This window comes from Serinus canaria, chromosome 4 (genome assembly GCF_022539315.1).
Source record: "Serinus canaria isolate serCan28SL12 chromosome 4, serCan2020, whole genome shotgun sequence".
Lineage (NCBI taxonomy): Eukaryota > Metazoa > Chordata > Aves > Passeriformes > Fringillidae > Serinus > Serinus canaria.
The window spans coordinates 25,885,452-25,911,806 of record NC_066317.1 but is presented as its reverse complement, the minus strand read 5'-3'; the positions used below and the strand labels follow the sequence as shown (position 1 = coordinate 25,911,806).

Below are 26,355 nucleotides of genomic sequence, written 5' to 3'. Positions count from 1 at the left end.
CTCCGTGCTGTGACAGACAGAAGGTGTGACACCTTGCCTGCTTTCCAGATGAAAGTGGCAGGGAGACCGTGACACTCCAACACTGGCAGCACTGTTGCAGTGTAGTACCTGTTTTCTGAAAAATGTGACATCCTCTTCAGCCTACACCTGCAGCACTTACCAGAAGGTCTAATTTTACCAAGTATGGATGAAAATAAATTAAGCAACTACACAGAGATCCTGGATTTCCATAAGCTTTGGAAAAGATTTTCAAAGCAACATAGAGAGTTGTGTCAAAAAAATATCCAAGTGGCACCTCTTCTAGGGGTTGTCTACTAAACTCCCAAATCTTTCGAATTTGAATCTAGCTCCTGTAAAATAACAAGGAGTGGTTTTATTCATTCCCTTTGCTACAACACGATGCTGCTGAGAAGGAAGTTCAATGGCAGTATTGCAAAGTGTCAGGCATGTAGGGAGAAGACAGATGTGTTAAGCACACTGTACTGTACTGGATGCAGGATGTGAGCAAGCTAGGGGCTGAAAATTTCTGTCACAAATGACTGAAGCCATACAATGAGGCTTGAAAATGAATGCTAGGCTGTGTAATTTCTACTGATGGGTGGTGCTATCCTATGAACCTGAATTTTGAGGAGCTGAGGCTCAACAGAGAGTATAAGACTCAGGTATTATTACAGTCCTGGTTGCCATACCCAAGTAGGTGGCCCACTGGAAATGGGAAGGGGGGGCAGACACAGAAAACAGGGACATCATCGGCCTTACTTGATGGGAAGATGTGATCTGGTGTGACTGGCATTTGCTTGGAAAGGACAATGCCCCTTCAAAGCTAACAAGGGTACAAAATGCTAAGCAACAGCCTGCTGGGCTTTCACAGCCTGGGTCTGGTCACTGCTGTGAGGTGGACAGAATCAGATGCCAAAATAGCTGCTAATCCCAGCCCTCAGCTTTCTGATACTAAAATAAAGAACAACCATGCATGGGAGGGGTGGGGGGGTGGAAATAGAACGAGACAATGAGGTGGGGGAAAATTATGCATAAAAAGGATGGGTTTTGCATTATCCTGTAGAAACAGCAGCCAGAGTAGGAAGAAGGAATGTGCATGTGTGTGTACACACGTGGGACAAAGGCAGTGTATTTCTCTTCAGCCAAAAGCATGCTGTCATCTGTCAGCATTGTACGCCTGTGTACAAGCAACACCAAACACTATTTGCCTCGCAGTGCCTTTGACAATATGTTTTTCGCGTTGATTTCCTCATCTGAATTTTCCTTTTTTCTCCCCTGCTCAGAGTGTATACATCTAGCTTTGATGACACTCTTAACAGCTGGCTGCAGACAAGTCGCAGGCTTGCATGTCTGGCCGAGTGTAACACACGCATATGCACACACATACACACACACACACACACACACACACACGCCCCGTTGTCTTGACCTCTCTCCCCATCTCCTCTGAGATCTGCTGCATTTGAAGTGTTTTCTTTAGCAACTCCCTTCCCAGGCTCGCCTCCCTGGCCCACGGAGGGCTGCTCCCCAGACCTGCTTTAGGTCTGGGCAAAAGAAAGGGGGCTTCGGGGAGTGCACGCGTTGGCAGCCAGGAGGAAGAGCAGTTTCACTGCGCTGGCCCCTCCGCAGCGCCCCGCGGCTTTTCCGCGCCCGCGGGCTCTCTGGATCGCTGCGCCGGCGGACCGAGAGCTCGGGCCTGCGGGGAGCGGACGGGGTCATCTGGGTGTAGGACTGCGGCTACAGCGGTTGGAGCAGGAGACACGGAGAGTTTCTGAGTGGTTAAAAAAGTTCGGATAAGCAGACTCCGGCGCTAATATCCCCCCCTCCGTCCCTCGCCTCTCTTCTCCCCCTCCCCCCCCTTCCCCCCCCCCTTTTTTTTTCTTTTTTTTAAATATATTTTTAAGGCTGTTGATGTGGTAATTAAGAATTTGGTGAGAGCCTGGCCAGGTCACCTCGTTTCTCAGATCAGAGCCCCATCAGAAATTCTTTCAAGTGTCCTTCTGCGTCGCCAAAGATGACAACAGCAAATCAATAAGTGCTTGAAATGAAAGGGGTTGCTGGCTAGCCCCCGAGGCTACAGATTTTCGCTCCGCCGGTTTTTTTTTTTCTTTTTTTTTTTTTTCTTTTTTTTTTTCTTTTTTTTTTTTTTTTTTTTTTTTTTTTCCTGAACTTCTCGCATTCCTTTGCACTGCCTCTCCTAGGAAGAGCTACCTTTTTATCCCTAGTTTCATGACGAAGGTAAGTGCCGTGTTAGCATCTCTTTGGCGGGACGGGCCTCGCCAGCTCTGATTGCTCTTCCCTGCTTCCAGCAGACGGTCGCTGCCGGCAAGATGCGAGCCGAGAGCGGCTCCGGCCGAGGGCATCCGCGCCCGCCCGGGAAGCGGCGACAGCAGGCTCGGAGCGCAGAGGCAGATATTTGCAATTCTTCTTCTTTTTACTTCATTATTAAAAGAAAAAAAAATAAAAAAGAGAAGGAGAGAAAGGGAGAAAGCGTAAATAAATTATTTTTTAAAAAGAAATAATAGAAGAGGGCTAAGGGATCAAAGCAAAGGAAAATAAATATGGAAATCACTGCTTGTATTACTCTGTGTTAACAGAGGTTGCTTCGCTCCGGTTCGCACCGTCATCCCTACCTCTAATGTGACCCGATTTAACAATCTTCCTAACGAACGACGTCCTCGGGACGTTTTAATTAGGCAATTCATTAGTAAGTCAATACAGACATTTATATTTTCTTTCAGTTCAAGTGGTTAAGCGCTAATTTCGAAATGATTATAAAACACTAGAATTCGCGAGGCGTAATAATTTTAATTTATATGCAAATCAATGGGTCCATTTGAAATGCTTAATTTTTTAACAATTACTGTATTGTAGCATCGGAACGAACAGCCTGAATGAGCAATTTGAAACCAGATCTGGACAGGAAGAAAATATTCGAGCAGCCCAACAAATCAATAATGTTTGAGTGTGTTAAACATAGCCAGCTATAGGTATTTACATACTCGTTTGCTGACAGATAAGGAGCTCAGAGAGGTGGGAGGAGAGGCTGGGGGGAGACGGGAGGGTTTGCTTGTGAGGGCTGAGATCATAATCCGGGAACGAAGAAAGTAAATTCTCGTGAATTGCCCCATCGCGCACTTCGGAGGATAACTCCCTTTTCCGCCGGTTCCCCAGCGCTGGCGGCCTGCGCCAGACGCTGAGGGCTGCCCAAAACACGGCAGGGCTTGTGCTCAGTCACCGCTACATACGCTTACAGGTTTTTTATGTTGGTTAGTTGGTTTGAGTTTTTGGGTTTAAGGGTTTGGGTTTTTTTTTGGTTTGGTTTTTTTTTTTGTTTGGTTTTTTTTGGGGTTTTTTTTTTTTGTTTTTTTTTGGTTTTGTTTTTTTTCTTTTTTTTTTGAGGGGGGAGGCTTTACTGCCTTTTCTGCCTTTTTTTTTTCTTTTTTTTTTCTTTTTTTTTTTTTTTTTTTTTTTTGTCCCTTCCTTTCCTCCCTCGTCCTTGGGCAGCGGGGAAGCTGATCGGACTCTCCTTTGCCTCACCCATTCTGTGACCCGGGATCACCCAGGGAAAAGCCCCACTGCACCCGCCGCTGTCGGGAGCATGGCTGGTGCGCCAGGTGCCTGCAAACGGATAGTCGCGATAGATTTTAAGAAAACAGCTTTTCGGTCTGGTGGGGCGATAAATAACTCCGACCTTCTCCCCAAGCGTTTCGGAAAGTCGGCTTGCCTGCCGGAGGCCGGCACGGAGGGCTCTCCGCGCTGCTCTTCACGTCCCAGCCGGGCCGGGGCAGCTGCAAGCCCCCCGCCACTGCCGCCTCGCCCGCCGAGGAATGGCTCCGGAGCCTCCTCGGGGGTTTTAAAGCTGTTGTCACTGCGCTGGCGAAAGGGAGGAGATAGACTATAAATACAGCCGTCGCGCCCTTTGCTCGCCCTGAAATCTATTATTACATTTATTGCTTTGACAGAAGGGGAAAAAAAAATTGAAATCCTCGTATTAAGTCGGCTCCATAGTTTCCAGACACCCTGGAACCCCTCTTCCACGGCAGCATGTCTAATGTATTCCCTGGTGATTCTAGGCATTAATTAGTTGTTTAATAGGAGTATGACTAAAAATGTAAAAGAAGGATTAGGAGCGTGAAACGTATGTCCAGCTCCTTCCACACACTCGAGGAGGGAATGAAAATCATCCAGTATCTTATGTTTCTCCAGGATCCATTTGCATTTCCCACCAGCTGCTCACTTTAGCCTCTCCGGGGCGGATGGAGACTGCTGCTGCCCGGCGCGGAGGCGGTCGATGGACGGCGGGAGGTCCCGCTCCGCGGCCGCGCTGCCAAGGCGGGTGTCCCAGCCTCCCCTGCCCAACACACAACGGGGCTGGGGGTGTGGGGAAGATGCACATAGGCGCAAGCAGTTTGCTTCTCCCGGGTAAACAAAAATGAGAGATGGGAGCTGGGAGTCCCTCTCACTCAAGCTCTTTCTTCGGATGCGCGGAGAAACTGGATTTCACTTGGCAAAGCGCTCCCAGGGATAGAAATGCAGGTAGCCAAGGACGCAGTAAACTAATAAACTAGTTTATTTCTCCCTAGATTTTCCCACGATTTCTTTTCTTGCGAGAGAAAGTCACCCCCTCCGCTTGGCGCGGCCACCGCTGCGGCATCGCAATCAAAGAGCTTTTCTGAGCACACCGTGGAGCGGTGGTGCTGCCGGCGGCGGCTGGGCTGACTTAACGACCCGCGGAAAACTTGGCCTCTTCCAGGGTTTCGCTTTCCCTTACAGCAGTAACTGCCTAGCCCCCTGCCCACGGCTATAAATAACTAAAATTCACTCCAGGCTGAAATAAATTTAAAATAGCCACAAAGAGATCAGGTGTAGCCACCGAGTTAGTAAAGCGCCTATTTTATTTTCTCGTGGTTCCTCTATAAACAAAGCCGCGGAAATGCTGTGAGAAAAAGCGATCGCTTTAGTTTGATCTGAATAGAGAAATCCAGCTTCGATATTTTCTTAAACACGGAAAACGCCGCAAAATCGAAAACAAATTTCCCCCTGGAGGCAGCTCGGTGTCCTTTGGGGGAAAGGGAGAGAAAGTAGCGTTTTCTCGCTATAGCGCGTAAATGATGCAGGGCGAGTAACAGAGAGAAGCGGCAGGATTTCGGCTATCCCGGGACCGCGTTACCGATGCAGACAAGAATAAGAACACCCCGCATAAAAAAAAAAAAAAAAAAAAAAAACCAAATATATATATGTAAGAAGCAAGAAAAAAATGGGAAAAAATGAAAAAAGTGAGTTAAAACAGGAAACCGAGACCTCTCCCAATAAGTTGCCGATCCCTCTTCACACCTGGTGCAAGGACAGCCACCGGCCCGGCCCGGGAAACTTCGGCCACAGTTACTTGTGCCCCCCTCCCCAGCCGGGCGGAGCAGGGCGCGCCCTGCGCGGGCGCGGAGAGGCCACAGCCGTCCTCGCTCACCTCGGTTTTCCTCTGGCTACCTAGCCCTCCGCCGCGCCGCCTCCGCCGACTTTTGTCCTTCCTCCTGCCCCCTGCCCCCTCCGCGGACGGGGGCTGCCACCGCCGCCGCTGCGCCCGTGCCCGCGGAGAGCCGCGGAGCCGCCCGCCCCGGCCCGGCCCGGCCCCGCGGCGGCGGGGAGCGCTCGGCGGAGCCTGTGTGACGTCAGGGCCCGGGGAGGCGGGCGGGGCGGGGCGGGGGCGCGGGAGGGCCGGGGAAGGAGGGAGCCAGCGGCGGCTCCGCGGCCCCGCAGCCAGCGCAGGAGCCCGGCGCGGCCCCGCCGCCCCCGCCAGCCACAGGCACCAGCAGCGAGAGAGCGGGGCGTGCAGCGCAACCGGCCCCGGTGAGTGCGGGAGGCTTGGGGGTTATCGGCGGGGCGGGCGCGGGGCTACGAACCCGGCAGGTCCAGATTCTGCGCACCCCGGGACGAGTAGCGGGACCGCGGGCCGGCTGTGCATGGTCCTGCGGGCTCGGGTTGCTGATGTCCTCCAGGGCGGCTGCGGCCCGTCCCGCAGCGCTGTCGGCGAGGGAAGCAGCTCTTCCCCGAGCCGTTTGCCTGCCGTGCTGGTCCCACTTCCCCGGCGGGGCGGGCGCCGAGGAACCGGCCGCGCAGGCAGCGCCTTCCTGCCGCGGAGACGCGGACCCTGGCGGGGGGCGGCAGCGGCGCCGGCACGGGCTCGGGCTGCCCGAAAGCGATGCGGGCGGGTCTGCCGAGCCGGCTGCGGGGTCTCCCGCCGGCACCGCCAGCGAGAGAACGGCGAGGCACGGCTGCCCCGGGGGCACCGCGGAGGGGGTAGGCCCCGCACGGAACCCCTCTTTCGTTTGAGAGCCAGCGGCCGCGGGCCTCTGGCGGAAAGCCTCCCGCCAAAATCACGGACCACAGCATTTCGGGCGGTGAGATCCTTGCCAGGCGACTCCAGTTTTTTGGGAAATGTGGATTTTTATTTTTTTTTCCCGGAAAGAACAGTGATAGATACCTAAAAAAAAAAAAAAAAATTCCTACTTTCCTGTCCGCGCCCTGCAGTTGCTCCGAGCAGGTTGCTGCTGAGAGGGCCCGGCCATGGAGAAAGCCAAGGTCGCACGGCTGGTGCGTTTGCTGGGGCTGTGAGCGCGCAGATGTGCGGAGGTATTTAAATCTGAGTACACGGAGAAAGGGAAGTAGAAAAGCAAGTGGAGTTGCTTTCGTTTGTGTCGCCGGGCTGGAGACAATAGGAAAACGCTCCACTTGGCCCCGTGCTGCGATGCGCCTTGCAAGGAAAATTAAGAGGATAAGGAGAGGAGAAGGGGAAGGAGCAATACGGGTGAGGAAGGAATAATAATAATCCGTTCGAGAAAGGAACTTTTCTTCGGGGAGACTGGATTTCAGTAGAGAGGAAAAACTTCCCCTCGGTGTCGGTGCGTGTGCGTGGGGGGAGCCGTGTGTCTCCACTCGTGAGATAAATTAGCTATAGAGGCAGGCCGCGGGGGAGGGCATTTGTCAGGCAGGACTAATCTTGACGGAGACCGATCCCGAAATAAGGACCATTGGCGAAGAATTAAGGTTCTCTAAATCGCCTTCCCGATTAATTTAGGCACTGCTCGTGTGCTAGGCCCGGCTGCTGGAGGGATCGGAGTTCCTCCCTGGCGTCGTTCATCTGGGAATATAAATCGCCATGTCACGACACGACCACGAGGAATCCCGATAACTGCACCTTCCCGTTTCCTTTTCCCCTTTTTCCTTTTTTTTTTTTTTTTTAATTTATTATTCTTATTATTTCCCCCCTTTCCTCCCCTTTTTCCACGGCTTTATCCTGCTTGCTCGCCAGAGGGTGGAAGGGCCGGAGCCTCGCGGCCCTTCTCTGTGGGTGCTGTGTCTGGAGCTGCTCATCCCAAACATGCCTCGGCTTCAGGCTGCCGGATTTCTAAGCACCAGCTAATAATGCTCCCGGTCCAGACATTAAAAAAAGAAGAGAAGAAGAAGAAGAAAGATTACCGAAATGATGGTGACATGCAAATTTCCCTCGAAATTATCATAAGTAAACATTTGAAGCCTGGACTAATAAAATCCCATCTGTGTTACTTCATATCGAGTTAGTAGAGAGCTGTGATAATGAATTTTGTAATATCTCACGAACAGACATCTCAATCAGGCACTAATCCTGTGATTTTACTGCCCGACCTCTCAGATAGAGGGAGGCGGCGGTGGCGGCCGGGGAGCTCGGAGGCGCGGCCGCTGCCGCGCAACTTCCGCCGCGGTGGGGTAGCGGCTGCTGGTACCTACTGTCCTACGGCACCCCTGCCACCGGGATCGGCCTGTCCCGCGGCTGAGCACGGCGACGAGGTTAGGGAACTCTCCAACCCGTGCCCAAATAACTAGAAGTGCAGGGAGGTCGGAGGGTTCGACGGGCTGGAAAACAGCCACGGGTGTTTGTGCCTGTCCTGTGGTGTGACTTTGGTGGAACCTGAGGCTGAGGCAAGGAGAGGGGACACTGCTCGTATCGCTGGAGAAATGTGTGCGATCCAGCCCGCGTCGTTGCGACGTAGCTCCCGGGGCGGCTGTGTTTCGGGTTTTTGCATGTATCTTTCAATCCCAAAGTAATTGTTTTAAAACAATTCATCTTTTGCAGATAACGGGTAATGGAGTCCAACTGCCGCAAACTTGTCTCCGCCTGTGTTCAGCTAGGTAAGAGACACCACGGCCCGCCGGGCCGGAGGCACAGCGGCCCCGCTGCCGTGCGGAGCGCTACGCGGGTGTGCAGCCAGGCGGGCCGGCCCCGGGGAAGCGGCGCCGCCTCCGCGAAGGGCTGCGCAGCGTCGGGCGCTGACCACCCACCCACCCAGTTACCTCTCCCCTGCGCCCCCGCTCCGTGTCCCCGTCCCCAGGAGTGCAGCCCGCCGCCGTCGAGTGTCTCTATTCCGAAGGCGGACATCTAAAGGGGGAGATGAGCTGGAGAGCCGGCCGATGAGCGGCCCAGCACGGTGTCCGGTCGGCTGCCCCAGCCCCAGTGACAGGCGGCGGCCCCTCCGCGCCGCTCCGCGGGCGCGCTGCGGGGCGGCAGCGCCGGGTCGGGCCCGCCTGCGCGGCGCCAGGGCGCCCTCTGCTGTCCGCCCGCGGCGCGTTGGGCGCCGCTTGCGCCTGGAGGTGCGCGGCCGCGGGAGAGGGAAGCGACAGGGGAAAGGGGATGCGCGCACCGCCAGCGCGTGTCCCCCAAAAAAAGCATGGCTGTCAGCGCGCCGTTTAGACACCCGCAGCGTCGCTCTCGTATTTATTTTTATTTTCTATTTTTTGACACCACCCCCTCGCCCGTAAACAAGCCGCCAGCCCTCTCCTGCCCCCAGAGGTACGCACCCCCACAGCGCTCCGTCTGCAGCAGAGCGGGCTCCTGTCTCTCTTCCCCTGCCCTTTTCAGGGGGTGTGACAGGCGAGCCCGAGGGGTGGTAAAGAAAAACAGCAATGCAAACATATTACAAAGAAGAAAACAAGCGCTCTGTATTTCGAGAGACTGTTTAATCCAAGATAAACGTAATTTTGTTTAAATAAAATACATTAACCTGAATTAATAATACAGGAAACTAGAGTGAATTAATAATGCACGTATTCCTGGTCTCGTGGTTAAACACTTCCTTGTAAGAATACTGTATTAACCCTGTTTGGCCAAACAGCTCGCTGTTTCTCAAATAACATCCAATGATTTCAGGAGAGGCCACGTCCCCTTCTCGAGTCCACCCGCCCCCGGGGACTTTAGGCAGGATTTGCTAGCTGGACATCAAAAACTCCTAGAAGAAGAAACGCTTAAGCTAAAGGAAGGTTAGCGAGCAAAATCCCGGGTAATTCCAAACGCCAAAGTATTATGAACTGATAATTTTTAATCCCGGAAACATACACGGTATTAAATTGTGCACAAATAGGCTTTACCAGAGTCTGGCACTTTTTCCCTCGGCCAGTAATAAGTGTTAAATAATGTGGAAAGGAAGGGTGACATTGCTTTATATATGGTTTGCAAATAAGAAAGGCCTTTTTACCCTCCCCTGCCTTTTCTTCCCGATGAACAGGTGGTCTTAATCAGAGCCCTTAGCACAATCTAATGGGAAAGTGGGGACCTTTCTGATATAATAAATTTATGAGCCCTTCCAAGTCAGCTTTATTCGACTAAGTATTTATAAAAGTAATATCCACATATGCTCCCTGACACGGTAACTTTAACTTCCTCTGCCGAGAAACAAATGGTTATTTTCTTAAACATCAATTATGAACCTGGATTATTGTAGTACACGCAAAATTTCCTGCCTTGTTACCGTACCAGCCGGTCTGTTTTTTACTCGCCGGGCTGCAGGGGAAATTGCTATCTAAACACCTTTAATGCCATTAATTAAAACATACGTCCGAATCCAAGAAGCAACGGTGTTGCCTGACCATTAAGACGCTCCCATTTATGGGGAAGACAAGGGCGACGACCTCGGATACGGATATATCCCTGCCGGTATGGGAATATATTCGTACAGATGTGGGGATGAACCCTGTGTGCTGCCTCAGTCCCTGTCTCTGTGCGACGGATAATGGCAAGTCCCGAGACGCCCTGAGCTGCTCGGGCGACTTGCTGTAAATTGTAGAAATCACGGGTGTTTTCTCGTGATAGCGGAGGGATTTGTTGGGTCTTGACTTTGGTTTGGTTAAACTTGCGTGGTACTCGTTCATTTTTGTCTTACCTGACCGTAACGACTTCATGCTTTTGGGATTTAGTTTGCAAAATTCTGATCCTTGGGGCTGGCTGGGGAGCGGCGGGGAAGGAAGCAGGGGTGATTGGGGACCCCTCTCTGTCACATTTCAGCTTGGGAAATTACGAGGGCGGTGAGTTTATTTCGCCAGATAGGCACCGTCGGTGGCCACGAGGAGAATGATCGCTAACTAGAACCACTGGCATTAATAGTAAAACATGCGACTGTTTTGTCAAATCGATGGTTCTGCTAAAGGAGGAAACGAAATTCAGTAGGAGACCCTCCAAAACTACACGGCATGCCGGCTTCCCACGGGGAATGGGGCGCAGAGGGGGAGGGCTGTTCCAGAAGAAACGAGTCCGTTGGCCATGCCGAGGAAAGGAAAATGGGAAAGTATGAAAATATTATTGCAGCCTAGATTGTCAAACGCAGCCCGGCGGGTGTCAGATTTCTTCAGAGAGACAGGGAAAATTGCTGCCGGGTGACCAGTCCCACAAAATTAGGAAAACTTCAGCACATGCTTCGCAGACCCACGGCACTTGTAAACGGTTGTCGGTGGTGGGTTTGTTTAGGTAATTTTTATGCAGGCTAAAAGAATGCTTAAGGTATTTGTACGTACGTGTATATATATATATATATAACCTATACGATTTGTTAAGTCTGTGAATTCCACTTCAGGAATCCTTCCTTGTTATCGATAATCTGGGTATTGCTGAAACAGCAGCTTCCAGCATAAAATGTTGAAATTACATTCCGTCTTGTATCACCATTCAGCATTCCAAATTGATTGTTTCAACACTATCGGGGAAAAAAAAAAAAAAAAGAAAAAAGAAAAAAAAATTGGTCTGACTATTCCGTAACTGAACATTCTTTTCAAAAACAAAAACCGAACGCGGATTCAGCTTTCCATTTAGACCGGCTGAAGACATTGCAGCGTGCAAAGCAAAGGTCGCCGGTGCATTTTTTGAGCCCCGGGCCGAGGTGGGCGCACAGGTTCTGCCCCCGCGGGAGGGAGCGAGGGCGGGGGGCTGAGGCGGAGCCGGAGCATCGCTACCGCGGCTGGGCCGCCAGGCACAGCAGAGCGGCACCCTCCCCTTCACATAGCGTGGCCAAATTTGTCCCCGGAATTGTGACCTTAGCCGTGGAGCCTGGATGTTCCTTGTCCAGGGCTCAAGCACTTCGCTGGTGCGCTGCTCCTGCGCGGAGCCTCAGAAGGTGCGCGCCCCGTCCCGCACCCCCCCGCCAAGCGCAAATTAGAAGTTATTTATTGCGCTTCGCTTATAGAATTTTCCCCCTCCGCGGTTGGCGTCTGAGAATAATATATGCAGCAGTTGTTAGCCTCACTCCAGGGAAAACTAAATGTATAACGAAAGCTTTTTCGTGAGTAGGAATATACTAACGGAACAATCTGATGTCTTCTTAATCCTATGTAAAAAGCTCTGTAGTCTTCCTAATATTGACTGAATGGGTAATTAATGGCTCTTCATCGAGGAGAATACCCGGTAATCCGAGATAGGCGAAAGACAACAAGCCAAAGGTAAAAGACAACAGGACTAGTTGGAGGCTCTACATAAGAACCAATTTATCCATTTAGGGGAGTATTACGCCTAGAAACAAAGATCTCATGAGGCGATAAAGGAAAAGTGGGAAAATAAATACCCGCAGTAGGTCTGGCCACCCTTCGGCATCCCCAGTAGAGCCGCTCAGCCCTCCCTCTTGACGCACCGGGGCGGGCATCAGGCATCCCAAATAAACTCAAAAAACAGCTTGGAGAAAGTCAAAAAAAAAAAAAAAAAAAAAAAAAAAAAGAGACAAACGCACCAAAAAAAACCCCAAACAAACAAACAAAAACCAAAAAAAAATCATACCCAATCAATCAACCAACCAAACAAACAGGGAAAAAACACACCAAAACTCCCATGAAATTAAAAAGGTGATGTGGAGCGGGGAGCATCCCCGATTCCCCATTTTTCGTAGGCGGCAGACGTCCCCCGGTCCATCGGGGTGCGTCCCCGATGAGCCCTGTATCTCAGGGCGAAAAGGAAAGAGAGCAATTCCCAAAATAGTTTTGGGGTTTTCTTTGGTGATGGCAGCCACATGCAGCAGGCGCGGATAATCGGTACATGAGTCAACTGGCGGGGGCGGCTTCGTGGCCAGGACCCGAACCCGAGAGGAGATGGGAACTTCCACCAGGAAAAAAAAAATTAAAAGATAAAAAAAATTTAAAACACTTGACATTTTAATTGAAACCTTTACCGCTAATATATTACCTGGGTGTCTACAATTAGGTTGTTTTTCGGTTGGCTGACAGCTTTTAAAATATTATTTCACTTGGGAAATAAAAGCTTCATCTCAGATTATAGGTGGGTATTTTTGGATTTACGTGATTTATGGTCACCATGACAACTAATGCTGTGTGGTAGCTCCCCTCCTGCTCGGGATGGGGGAGTTTTAATCAAAGGTGCATAAGGAAATGCCGACAGCTTCTCCCTCTGGGCTGCCGGAGCCCGGGCCACTGTTGTGCATTCCTTTTCGGGGCGCTGGGACTGATGGAGGGTCTGTCACGCCTGTGGCTGTGGGATGCGGGGCTGGAGCTAGGGAAGATGCGATAGGGCGGTGCGGTGGCCGGGCCCTCCTCCTCCTCTCCCCGTTCTCGGGGGGAATGCGCCGGGAGCGGCCTGCCCCGTCAAATGTCCCGAGAGAGCGAGGCTGCGGCTGGCGGGCACCGACGGGCACCCGCGCTCGCCCTGCCAGGCCATAAAGCGCCTAACAAGCACTCCGCGCTCCGCATGCGGGAGGGACTTTTCGCTTCGAGTCGCGGCGGCAGAAGCCAGCATTGCCCAAAAATGACAGAAAATAAATTAATGAGAAAAAAAAAAAAGTGATGGGTGTCATCCAAGACAGGGATGCATTCATGCATCGCCCCGTCTGAAAAGTAAAAAGGGGGGAAGAAGGAGATACCTCTGTACCACCTCTCTCTCTGGCTCCCCCACCCTAGGGCTTTGCACACTTGTTTTCACCCCGACGTGGGGCTGGAGAGGGGCAGCGCCCCCTCCCAAGTGCCCCTTGCTGAGGGGCCGAGGCCGCGCCCGCTTGGCCAGGGCTGAGGCAGCTCCCTGCCCGCGATTTTGGCACGGCCCCACCATGGGGAAAGGCCGGGGGGGGCGGTTCTAGGTGCGGGACCACAGAGGTAGAGAGAGGTTAAGAAGAAACTGGGATATGATTGGTAAACAAATTGTGCAGAATGGAGCTGGATTCATATTGACTTAGTTATAGGTCATCTGCTGCCGGTGCAAAGGGAGGAAATATTTACTTTACACATATACTTTATGATCTTGGGGGAATTAGAGGAAATTCAATAAGAAAACGGCTAGAATCATTTTAAACCCCCTATTTAAAAGACTTAAGCAAATTAGAGTCTTATCAGATTAAAATCCACTACAAATGTAAGAGCATTGTCTCCATCGAAACGCTGTGGGGTCTGAGGAAAGAGATTCTTTGCCAAATCTCAGGGATAAAAACACGTCATTTAAACACCAGATAATGAGCAGAATGTAAATTAATTTAACCTTCTTTACTAACAGGCTGCGAAAATAATATGTATAATTTAGCGATAACTAAGATTGCGATGGATGATAGGTCCTCGAACGAGAATCAGCGACTAAGGAAGACCCTTGAGGGAGGTGGGGGTGGGGGGTGGCGGACGAGATGGGAATGGGACTCAGAAAAGTTTGGGCGCTGGGATGTGGATGTGTAGGGCCACATCAAGGGGAAGCTTTCGGTAATTTTTCAATACCAGTGACCAGCCAGTTAAATTGAAGATAGAGACGCAAACCTGTGTTTCCCGCTCCTAGGCTACTTCGGAATCCCCATTCCTAAGACGGCCACAGCTCCGCTGGGCCAGGGTCGGCTCTGTGGGCTAGGGCTCGGGGACGGATTCCTCTGTCCCAGGAGGACCTGACCAGCATGGTAGGGCAACCTGTCCCCGCCTTAGACGCGCGTGAAAAAGCCCCGCACCTCCTTCCTGGGTGACACGGGTCCACAGCAGCCTCATTCCGGCGCCATAAGCGGTCCCACGAGTGGGGATTGAGGGACAGTATAGCCCGTCCTTCTATTGCCGCTGCCCAGGCGGCGGGTCAAATCCTGTCCCCAAACCTCGGTGAGGGGTTTGAGAAGTTTGTGCGCGGGCGTCCGGCTCGCTGTGGGACTTGGCCAAATTCTGTGAAAGGTTTGCGTGGGCTTGGGTTCGTGGGCTGCTCCGGGCGCCCCGGGTGGCGGAATGGTCCCTCCGGGTCCACGCTGAGAGGGAGGAATGGTCCCGCGGATTACTATGCAAGTAAGGGGTAGAACCGGGTTGGGAAAGCCTCCTTGGGGGGTAGCTTTTGGGAACCTGGTCGCAGGGAAGGGGAGGGAATGGGGGAACCAAGGAAAGGATTTTTCCCCCGTGTACCCCGACTTTAGTGCGGGTAGAGGAGAGGCAGAAAGCCGGCGAGCGCGGGGACTAGAAGAAGTTGGGGGCCTCGAGTGCGGTGTGAAGCTTTCCGTAGCTGTGTCGCAGAGGGGAGATTGTTGTCGTTTGTGTTTAATTGTCGCTGTTACCGGCACAAGGTCTGCCGTCTAACCGGCCTCGCCCCCTATATTTTCCAACCCCCTCCATGAGGAGGGAATCGGGCTTTCCTCCACCCTCCTGCAGCGGCTCTGGCAGTGCCGATCTCCCCGCTCCTCGGCCCCGCAGGTCCCGGAGTGCGGCGAGGCGCTGAGCGGACGCGCTCGGAGCCGCTCCGACGGGGTGTCCCGTGAGCCAGCGGCAGCTGCCGGGCTCTCCAGGCGCGGGTGCCCCCGGCGGGGCACACCGGGCGGAGGTTTTCTGGGGCGGGCGGGTGCGCCCATCACCGGGAGAGCGCGGGGGGCGGTGCGGGGCGCGCAGGGCCGCGCGGGCGAGGCGGGGCGGAGAAGGGGCGGGGCGGGCGGAGAAGGGGCGGGGCGGGGGCGGGGGGGGGGGGGGGGGGTGACGTGCAGCGCGGGGAAGGCCGCCACCGGTTTAAGATGTCAGGCCAAGAGGGAAGCGCCTGAGCTGATGCGGTGCGGGGCCGGCCGCGGCGCGGGTCCATGCGCGGGCAGCGGAGAGGAGCGCCCCGCGGAGCGCCGCCGCGCCTCGCCGCCCCCGCCCCGCGGAGCCCCGCGGCGGGCCGGGGGCCGCCGGCCGGGGAGCTGCCGTGTCGCCGTGACGGCTCTTACAGGACCGGACTCGCCCGCTCTCCTGTCGCCGCCGCCTCACCCCCCCGGGCGGCGGGGGCTTCGAGGCTCGCCGTGCCTCCCGGGCTCTAGTCGAACGTCGCTCGCCCAGGAGCGGCTCCCCGGCCGGCAGCCCTGACCCCCGGAGCCGCGGGGCTGGTCCGCGTCCGCGGAGGGGGCGCTGCGCGGACCCTCCTACACGTACCGACACCTAGAGACACACGCACACCTTCTCCTATCGACCCCCCAGGCGCGCACGTAGACTTTGGCGTCCTTTTGCCGATGAACTGCATGAAGGACCCGTTAAGCCTGGAGCGCCTGGGAGCCGGGAATAAGCTGTGCTCCTCCTCACCTTCCTCCTCCTCCTCCTCTTCATCATCCTGCCATCACCACCAGCCCGCGCTGGCCATGGCGACGGCGCTGGCGCCGGGGCAGGCGCGTTCCTCCCTGGAGTCTGCCAAGCACCGGCTGGAGGTGCACACCATCTCCGACACCTCCAGCCCCGAGGCCGCAGGTAAGAGGGGATGAGAGGCAGGGACCCCAGCCCGACGGGCGCCCCGCAGCCCTGTCCTGCTCCGGCCCGGCTGGCAGCCCCGCGGACCGCGATGCGCCGCCGCCCCTCTGCCCGGGAGCGTCCCGCACCCGAGCCGAGATGCGTTTCGTGGTTTTTCGCGTGCGGTGTCTGTGTGTCGGCGTAGAGGAAGATAATGACATATGTAAGGATAGGCGAGTAGCATATATACTGATGGGCGAGTTACATGGATAAAGATCGGCAAATAACGTGAGATTTCATGGGCGAGTAATCCCGATACAGACGGACAAACAGGGGTATATACGGACAAAGAATATTGTTACAGGCGGGCGAATAACGCGGGTGTAGGGTAAGCAAATAAAATGAATTACGTGTATGCAGGCGGGAGAATAATACGGATGTACATAGGCAGAAACCTTGCATACGGAGAGGCGGCTCCGTCCCGCTGCCCCGGCGGTGGCTGCTCCACCGGGCGGAGCCGCCCCTGGGTGCCCGCGGAGTGCGGAGGAGCCGCAGCGGCGGGAGGCTGGTGCGGGTTAATCATTACAGCATCGAGTCGCGTTCGGGGCAGTCTGCGGGATCCAGCAGCGCTGGGGACACGCTTTTCCCCAGCCGCTGGAGAGGAGGCTGAGGAGGCTGAGGCGCCCTCGTTTTCCGCCTTTTTTTTTTTTTTTTTTTGTTTCCCCCACTAACAGAAAAGGATAAGAGCCAACAGAGCAAGAATGAGGATGCGGGGCCCGAAGACCCATCCAAGAAGAAGAGGCAGCGGCGGCAGCGGACTCACTTCACCAGCCAGCAGTTGCAGGAGCTGGAGGCCACCTTCCAGCGGAATCGCTACCCTGACATGTCCACCCGGGAGGAGATCGCCGTCTGGACCAACCTCACCGAGGCCAGGGTTAGGGTAAGTCCTGACACGGCACCCTGTCTCGGAGCAGTGGGAGTCAGGGTGCGCTGGGAGAGGGAAGGAAGGCTGAAATGTTTGCAGCTGCTTTCGATTTCGGCTTGCATGTAAACTCCAGAGCCTTTGCACAAAAGCAGGGCAGAGCAGGACATTTCTGTCAAGGCGAGACAGATTGGGATCTCTCTCTATGTGTCTGAAATATGGTTTGCTGCACGTTTCTCCCTCACCGTGCAATGCGTCCCTCTCCTTTTGATCGAAACGCTAATAAAAACATTAGCCAAGAAAGCAACTTGGAACAGGCTGCAACCTGCGCTGTCTCTAATGAGAAAAAGATGTAAAATACACAAGAGCTTTTGCTTCACTCCGAGGCGCTTCCAACGTGCCCTTCCTTGCATTTTCTATTTCTTTGGGTTTCACAATTCGAAGAGCGTCTCTGTCCACCCTCTGCCCCCCTCTGAGATTTATGGGACCATCGCGGCGCTGCAGAGATACCGCGGCCGGATCCTGCTCGCCTGCAAACACCGCGCTGGGGGGAAAAAAGAAAAATGACCAACCCCAACACACACACACACACACACACACACACACACACACACACACACACAAGCCTATAAACGGGCCGAACCTTCAGATTTTCGGAAATCCCACATAAATCCTCTCCCCGAGATGGCTTGAGGAAAACGAGACAGTGAGAACCGGGCAGCGAGCGGGGCCGGCTCTCAGCCCCGGGCCGGCGGTGTTGGCCGGGGCAGCCACGCGGAGGGAGCGGGGCCCGGGCGAGCCCGGAATCCTCCTGGTGCACGGAGCACTGTCGGTCTCGGTGCAGCTTCCGCGGAAGTTTTTGTATCGGTCCCCGTGGTGCCTCCAGACGGGCCCGTCCCCGTGGTGCACCCGGGCGGCCACCGCCCAGCTCGACCAGGGTGGGGGTTACCACAAACACCCCCGGGTGGTTTCAATACACACGGTAAGGCGGCTGCTGGCGGCTGCCCGACGGGTCAGACACCCAGATGTGGATTGGGAAAGGGCACGCTTTTCCCATTGTCTGCGCGGGGAGGGTCCCTTAGATCTCATTTAGCACGTTGTTAAATGGTGATTTTTTTTTTTTCCCTTCTTTTCCCTCTTTTTTTTCCCCCCTATTTTCCTCCCCCTCCAAAGAGCAGTCAAACGTGATTGTTTAGAAAGTGGTTTTCGGTTCTGGAAGCTTTCACGCTAGAGGAACTTGTAGTTTTAACAAACTAAAGCAAGGATTTATTAGTTGCAGGCTTCCCCCTCCTTTCCCGTAGCATTGCCTTAAATACTCAGCGGGTTTCCAGGCGTTTTACTCTCGCTCTGCACTTTGGTATTTTTCCTGGGTGGCTTCAGTACAGAAAAAGCCAAGAGAGAAAGGAGGGGGGAAAAAAAACCCAAAAGAGAAATGAAGGGGTGGGGGCCAGGAGAAAAGGGAGAGAATAAGAAGGAAGCGTTGGCCTCTGTGGAGCGAATTAAAGCATTACAGATTATGTGGAGGGCTGCGGAGGGGGGGGCTGGGGGGGAGTGGGGGGGCCGTGGTGAGGGTGGAATGATGCGGCCACCAATCTGCCTTGCTAAACCCCAGCGGCCCCGAGGATGCTCGGCTGTCCCAGCAGCGCACCCCGGCCCAGAGCAGGGCTCCACAGAGGAGGAGGTGAACCTACACATGGAGATATATTCATATAAGATATATATATATTTGTACAAGTTTTTATATATAACTTCTATGCAGACAGGCTCGGCTGTTGCCCTGAGAACCTGCAAAGGGTGGTGGTGGTGGTTCCTGACTAACTCGCATCTCCCTCCCTCCCTCTCCCCCCGTTTCCAAAGGTTTGGTTCAAGAACCGCAGAGCCAAATGGAGAAAGAGAGAAAGGAACCAGCAAGCCGAGCTTTGCAAAAACGGCTTCGGTCCGCAGTTTAACGGCCTCATGCAGCCCTACGATGACATGTACCCCGGCTACTCGTACAACAACTGGGCAGCCAAGGGCCTCACCTCCGCTTCCCTTTCCACCAAAAGCTTTCCTTTTTTCAACTCCATGAATGTCAACCCTCTGTCTTCTCAGAGCATGTTTTCCCCTCCAAACTCCATATCCTCCATGAGTATGTCTTCAAGCATGGTACCTTCTGCAGTCACCGGGGTGCCCGGCTCCAGCCTCAACAGCCTGAATAACTTGAACAACTTGAGCAATCCCTCCCTGAATTCTGCAGTGCCAACGCCAGCCTGTCCTTATGCTCCTCCAACACCTCCGTATGTTTATAGGGACACATGTAACTCGAGCTTGGCGAGTCTGAGACTTAAAGCCAAGCAGCACTCCAGTTTTGGCTATGCCAGTGTGCAGAACCCCGCTTCCAACCTGAGCGCTTGCCAGTACGCGGTGGACAGACCCGTGTGAAACATCCAAGTAGGAAACTGCGTGGGAAAATCCCCCCATTTCCCACAGAGACTGAGAATTTCACTAGAAAGTAATGGGCACTAGAGAGAAAGAGAAAGGAGGAAAAATCAGAGGCAGAGAGGAAGAGAGAGAGAGAGAGAGAGAGAGAGGAGGAAAAAAAAAGAGGAAACCACTGAAATAAGATAGTTCCTTTGTTTTCAAAGGACCTCCTACAGATTCGGAGATCTTTCTTTCACTAAGAGTATTTCAACAGTTACAAGGACATATATATATATATATATATATATATGGACAAATGTTTGACTGGATATGATATGACATTTTAATGTTACTATAAGCTTGTTATTTTTTAAGTTTAGCATTGTTAACATAAAAATGACTGAAAGGATGTATATATATCGAAATGTCAAATTAATTTTATAAAAGCAGTTGTTAGTAATATCACAACAGTGTTTTTAAAAGGTTAGGCTTTAAAATAAAGCATGTTACACAGAAGCGATTAGGATTTTTTCGCTTGCGAGCAAGGGAATGTATATACTAAATGCGACACTGTATGTTTCTAACATATAATTATTAAAAAAATTGTGTGAATATCAGTTTTAGAATAGTACCTCTGGTGGATGCAATGATGTTTCTGATATTGCAATGTAAAACATGCCCTGTGTATAACATTTCGTACAATATTATTGTTTTACTTTTCAGCAAACATGAAAAAAATGTGTTTTATTTCATGGGAGTAAAATATACAGCATACAGTTCTGTCTGGATTTTTTTATTTACTGAGCCAAGCTGCGCAGTAGCAACTAGTCTGCAATGATTGACTGATAGTTGACTCTGGATTTCGTTCTCTGGCAACGCGGGGTAGTACTTTTGCAATGCAAATAAATGCTGGCCCTTTTTTTTTCCGCGTTAAAAAAAAAAAAAATCCCTCGCTCTAACGTTGCATACTAGAGAAACATGGGACGTGTACCCCTTGGGTCCTTTTATTTCCCTGCACAGCCCCGAGAAAATGGATTATTTGACATCGCTGGACTCGAGAATTACCTGCCACAAAGCTGCTGTATCTCGAGCCTAAATTTGTCCTGCTGTGAAAGAAGCTTTTATTACATTAAAGAAAAGGGAGGGGGAAAAAAGAAATTTAAAAGCCAGCTTGCAAACAAACTGCTCCCGTTCAAAATAATCTGTCCCCTTTACCGCCCCCTGCGCTCACCTTCTCTCCCTTCAGCCGGCAGATCCTTCATGTAATATTACATTTCTATTTCCAAATCCCCCTTTCAGACATGAAGAGAAACAAAGAGCAGCCCAAATAACCGCAACCCCGTGGAGCGCGGGGGGTGAGAGGTTAGCCCGAGTTTCCTGCGACTTCGTGCTGCAACACGTCGTTGAAGGGAAAGGTCGTGCTCTCGTGTGTTTTGTTTTAAATAATATTGACCCATTCATTCTCAACCTGCTTGTTCGTGAAATTATACAGGATTATAACTTTGCCATCGCCAGACAATTGAAACAAATCAAGATGAATTGCTGCTCGGCCCTCCCATCGGCTCACACCCCGGGCGGGCGAGGAGGGGCTGCCGAGAGGGTGGGCAGCCGCAGGATCCGGAGGGAATATCGAGACACGAAGAAATTCCGCAGGCGCGTAAACTGGCGATGGGCGCAGGGGACGGCAGGGAGGAAACTCTACGCGGTGAGAGCGACCTTAATCCTTGAGCGGCCTTTGCGCGCTCGTTGCGCGCCTTTGTGAGGTCAGGAGGAGCGGCTGAGGTAGCCCGGGGGTGGGCGGACACGGCGGAGGGGGCTCCTTCCCCCCCAGCGGTTAGACGGGAAGAGGAGCAGAGAAGAGAGGTCAGCGCCCCGCGCTTTCCCACGAGGAAAATTCTTCCCCCACACGAAATCGGGGTACTTTCCTGTGGGTCCATTTGCAGCGTGGGCAAACCCCAGCCTCCACTTTTCCCCCCCTCATTTTTAAATTTTCTTTTAACACCCCTTATTTTTATTTTCTTTATCCCCTTTTTTCCTTCCTCATCACATTTTTATTAGATTCTTTCTTCTCTCTCTTACTTTGTTGTAAGGTTGGGGGTTTTAAGATTATTTTAATATTTTACGCGACTTTCTATTTTCTTTTCCTCTGTGTGTTCTTGCCAGGGGGTCGATGGAGAGAAAGAACCTCCGTGCTTGGGACGGGGGGGAGGAGGGAGGCCCCCCCCCTGCTTGTCCGGCCTCGCCGCCTCCCCGACCCAATGCCGCTCCCCTCGGTTTTTCCGCACCGTGTCAACACCTTCACCCGGGTGAGTGCCAGGGGCTGCCAAAAATGTCCCCTTCCTCCTCCTTCTCTTCCTCACCGGGCTGCGGGCGAAAGGTCTGAGGGTGACGGCGGCGGAGGGCTGGCAGCCCGGGAGCCCCCTCGGGGATCAGGGGAGCCTGGGAAACGAGAGAGCTCTTCTGCCCAAACCTCTCGGCGGGACGGGCTTGGAAATCAGCGAGCGGATCGCTGCGGGTATCGGCACGGTATTTTACACGCTTTTTTCGGCTCTCGTTTCTTCTCGGTGGCTTTGGTTATTTATAGTCCTCTTTTATAAATATAAATATACATACATATAAAATATCGGTATATACATGTGTAGAATCCGTGTGTGCGTGGAGAAATATTAGATTATACGCATGTACATTTAGAAGAATAGTATATACCGATTCCGGACCAAAAAAAAAAAAAAAAAATTGGATCAGAGTTTTTCGCTCTACTGTGTAGTGGCTCAAACGATGAAAAATCAACGTGACCGCTCAGAGAGGACATAAATCATTCTGAGAGTAGTCTGAATTTCTTTCTCCCCTAGCTGAAGCCTTGAGGGTCATCATTTTTCTGCGCCACTTGACCAAAGATATAATGTTTTGATTAGGTCGTAAATCAAAATCTTGGGTCGTGGTGAGGTTTCTTTTCTTTCTTTTTTTTTTTTTTTTTTTTTTTTTTTTTCCGGGGGCTTTCCTTCTCCTTATCGGCGGTGGCAGTGTGAACCTGGAACAATGGAGGCCGCCAAGAGGGGGAGAAAAAGCCACAACGAAATGGGGAATTTGCAAAATACCTATTTGCAGAAGCGGGGGGGATAGTGGTTAGACAAGGGGCTCACACCCCCTCGCACCCCCCTCGCCCCTCGGAAAGGCTGATTCAGGCCGCCTGCTGCGCAACCCCCCGCGCCGGGCGTGCGAGCGGGCAGCGCCGTCTGCCTCCCAATCCACATCCCAATCCACATCCCAATCCACAGTCCCGCTGGCCCTCGCAGCCCCCACCACCCCCCGATCGGAGCTGCGGCCGCGGAGCCGAGTCGGGAGCGCGCCCCTTCCAGCCGGGGCCGGGGGTCCCCGGGCTGGCGCCCCGGGGCCGTGTCCCGGCCCGGCTCCGTTCTTTTGTTTTCGGACGGTGTCTTCCCGCACTTTGAACCCCGGCGGCGTGCCCTAGTCCCCGGCCGTCATATCGAGTGCCTCGCCCCTCAAAGGTCAAAATGACGCGCAAATATGGATATATCTCCTTTTGGTTATTGTCTGTGCTTTCCGTTCTTCTCTCCTTGTTTTGTGTTTAGTACGTGCGCGCTCATCCGCGTGTACTTTCCCTAACCAAAGAGATACCGATCTTTACATACCTGTACAGTTTCTTTCTACCTATAAAATAAAATAACTTTTTTTTTTTTTTTTTTTTTTTTTTTTTTTTTTTTTTTCCCTTAGACATTCATTAGCATTTTTGGAGGGAAATAACTTCCTTTGAAAAATAGCTGACATCTGAGCCCAGGGGTTTGTTGTTGGGTGGTTTTTTTTTTTTTTTTTCTTTCAATAAAGCCGTGTTTCGGGAGCATTTTTTCCTTTCAATAATGCTCCGTTTTGGAGCGGGAGAGACGGCGTTTGCAGGTTTCCAGCCCGCCTTCCCCCGCCGCCGCGGACGGGGTTGCGGGGGGTGTGCGAGTGGCGTGGCGGAGGGGGGTCTCACATGCCGGCTTAAGACAAGGAGGGAGGACAGGGGACCGACTCGCTGCACTGGCGCTAACACGCTTTTTCGGGACGTATAATTTACCTTGCTAAATGTCTGCTTTGGTACGCGTATTACATGTGTAGGTCTGGATATTAGGCGCCCGATAGAGCGTAACAGTCAATAATCCAGAAACTTGGAAGGATTTACACCTTCGGAGCTCCATACAATGCCGGTCTAATTGATTGCTAAATCTGAAGTTTTAAATGCGAACCCCTTTTGGAATTAATTTCTCCGGCCTCCTGCATCTACTTCTAAGAGAGGAAGAGAGGACAAATAAAATAAACTCTAACGTGCAAATTTTAAACTGCAAGGGAATAATTTTTGTTGTTTGGGGTGTTGGTGGTGATGTTGTTGTTTTTCTTGTGTGTATTTTGTTTTGTTGGGTGTTTTTAATGAAAAAAAAATAAAGGCATTTGAAGCCGCTTTTCGGGACCTCGGCCCTACTTGTGCCAGGCAGATCCGCGGGACTGGAGCGGGCAGAACGGAGCCGGTGCTCCGCGCCCCTGCGCAGGGAGCCAGCTCTCCGGCGGTGCTCGACGAACGTCCCTCTGGTCGATCCATGATTTCGGGGATGAGGGTGGCTTGTTTGGTCGCTTTGTCCCTTGCGGCTGTGACCACCCCCCGCCCGCCCCGAAGTGCAGGGGGCAGCGCGGGTCGCTCCCCCCTCCGCGGAGCCAGGCGGGGCAGGGCAAACGCTGCCGCAGCCACAGAGGGATCCGAGCCGAGCCTGCCTTCTCGGAGGGCGGGCTGTGACGGCGCGGGGGGGCCACCGGCCCGGCCCCGCGACCTCGCAGGGTCGCCACCAGCCCGTGCCCGGCAGCTGTGGCAGCGTGCGGACGGGGCCTCACGGTCTGCAGCCCCACGGGAGGGAGGCAGCATGACCCAGGTGGGGACAGGTCCCACGGCACAGCTTCGGCAAGAGCCTGGGCCGGACTTAGGCGGGGAGGGGGGCGGCTCGGCAGGCCCTGCGCGGCCCCGACTCTACAATGGCATATCCCTGGGAGTTTTGGGCGACAGGCGCAATTTGCAGGGCTGGTTTCCCGTCGGGAGCAGGGTATGGACGCGGCTGATGGCCAACCCAATAGCAGGAGAAAAGGGGTGGGAAAAAAAAGTATAAAAAAAAAAAAACAAACCAAGGCACAAACTGCCCAGTAGCCCTCCCGGGAGCAGGAGGCCGCGAATGCCTCGCTCCGGCAGTGACGAAGACCTGAGCACCCTTTGGAGTCAGCCGCCTGCCCGGGCGGTGCGGCACGGAGCTGAGGATGGAGCCGTGTGTGCCCTGTGTGTGTCTCTGCGTGTGCGCAAGTGTGCAAAGAGTATGCGAGAGTGTAGGAGAGACCCAGGCCCGCCCCAGCGTGGCTCCCCACCAAGCCGGGTTGCAGCGGGGAAGCGTCTCAGGTTCACTCCCGCGCTCCCACGCACACTTACACGTGTAATACACACGCGCATATATTGCGCACACGTGCATATTTTACACACCTACACACCGACACATATGCGCACACACTATAGCCGCTGCCCGCAAATGAGAGGGATGCTCCAGAGGCTTTGGCAGGGACTGGCCATGCACAGTCCGCGACGGTGAAACCCACGCCTGATCGGAATGGCGGGGCATGATCGCCTTTCAGTCTCTCCTGCCGTTTGAACTCTTTTTGAGGTTTCCCCCCGCAAATCCAGGGGCTGAGGGGCCGTGGCGGGGCCGGGCGTGGAGCAAGGATGACAGTAGCAGCCCTTTCCCCGGCCGCGGGCTTGTGCCCACTGCTAAACCCGGCCGGCGTTGAACATTAACCGGCTGGAGCGGCCCCGCAGTGTAACAGGCTATGTATAAAAATGAATCATCTCCCAGGTTGTAGTAAAACGTCCTGTAAAGTCCACCTATAAATCCTGGTATGCACTTAGTGCTCTCGGCTTCATGTCTTACCGTTGCTACGCAGTATTTGCCGTTCCCTCCTCTCCCCCTTTTTTCTCCCCCTAAATCCTGCTGGCTGTCTGCGGTCCTAACTCTGGGTCGGCATGCCCTGGGATGCAGTCTCACCCCCCCGTGAGAAGAGTGAATCCCCACAGAGAACCACGGAGGGTCGCCACCGTCGGGGCGCTGGAGCCGCCTCTCTCCCTCCAAACTACGGAGAGGAGAAAAAAGCTGGACAGGCCCGGCCCTTAACCCTCCAGGGCGGCAGAAGCCCCCATCCCCCGGGGCCAGCCTAGGTGGGGCGGCTCGCAGCTGTCCCTGCTGCTCCCGCCCTTCGAGGGGTCTGTGTCTCTGCCTGTGATAAGAGCTACTCATACATTGCAGCAAGGCTCTATAAAACTCAACAAAGCTCCCCCCTGCAAATTCGTTACGTATTTTTCTCGGGATTAAAGGGAAAAGAGGAAAACTATCTAATCTGATTGGAGCACAGAACTGCGTACCCTCGGTGGGCAGACGCAGGCAAGGATCAATGGGCGTGTAGGCATCAATGCAGCCCACAGTTCAAATCTGCAACTGGGATTTATGCAATTGGAAAGGAACCCGAGGAACAAGCCCCCTGGCCTGCTGGGTGTGTATGTGGGGAAGTGGCAGAGCTCGGTAAAACACAAGGGTGGAGCCGAGCTCATCACTTGATGTGTATATTTAGAGTGGTGGTAGTCCCGCTGTCTCACGGGGTACTACTTCCATGCTGGAGGTTATTCACATGCCTGAGTGATTTGCTGGATTGTGGCCATATGTAAAGCAATAAATATAAGTGGCTACTTCTGTGCAAGTAAGAGATCCAGAGGTCTCACAAGTAATTTTCCAGCAGATCCAGACCTCATAGTTTTAAGATAAAAGTGAAGAGAACTCCTTTGTTTAATTCAATTAAAAAAACCAACCGCACCAACAATTAAGGTCACTGGGACAATAAAAGCATAAAGGAGTATAAAGCCTTTCCTTTATGTAAGACCTTGATGGGCACTTTCAAGACTGCATTACCTGGAGAGAAGCAGGAATCTACAAGCCTGTACCGATGCAGTTTTCAGCCATCTGAGCCACAAACTCTGGCATCTGCATTGGTGGATGCAGAACTAAGGAGAGAAGGAATTCCTTGCCAGG

At 53.2% G+C, this 26,355-nt stretch overlaps 1 protein-coding gene across 1 annotated transcript; it reads left to right on the top strand.

Annotated features, from left to right (window-relative positions):
* Positions 1-15,561: 15,561 nt before the first annotated feature.
* On the top strand, positions 15,562-20,025 carry PITX2 (paired like homeodomain 2). The gene is made up of 3 exons (XM_009101245.4): positions 15,562-15,948; positions 16,662-16,867; positions 18,707-20,025. The coding sequence occupies exons 1-3, from the start codon at positions 15,717-15,719 to the stop codon at positions 19,268-19,270; spliced, it is 1,002 nt and encodes a 333-aa protein (XP_009099493.1). The 5' UTR covers positions 15,562-15,716; the 3' UTR covers positions 19,271-20,025.
* Positions 20,026-26,355: the final 6,330 nt, after the last annotated feature.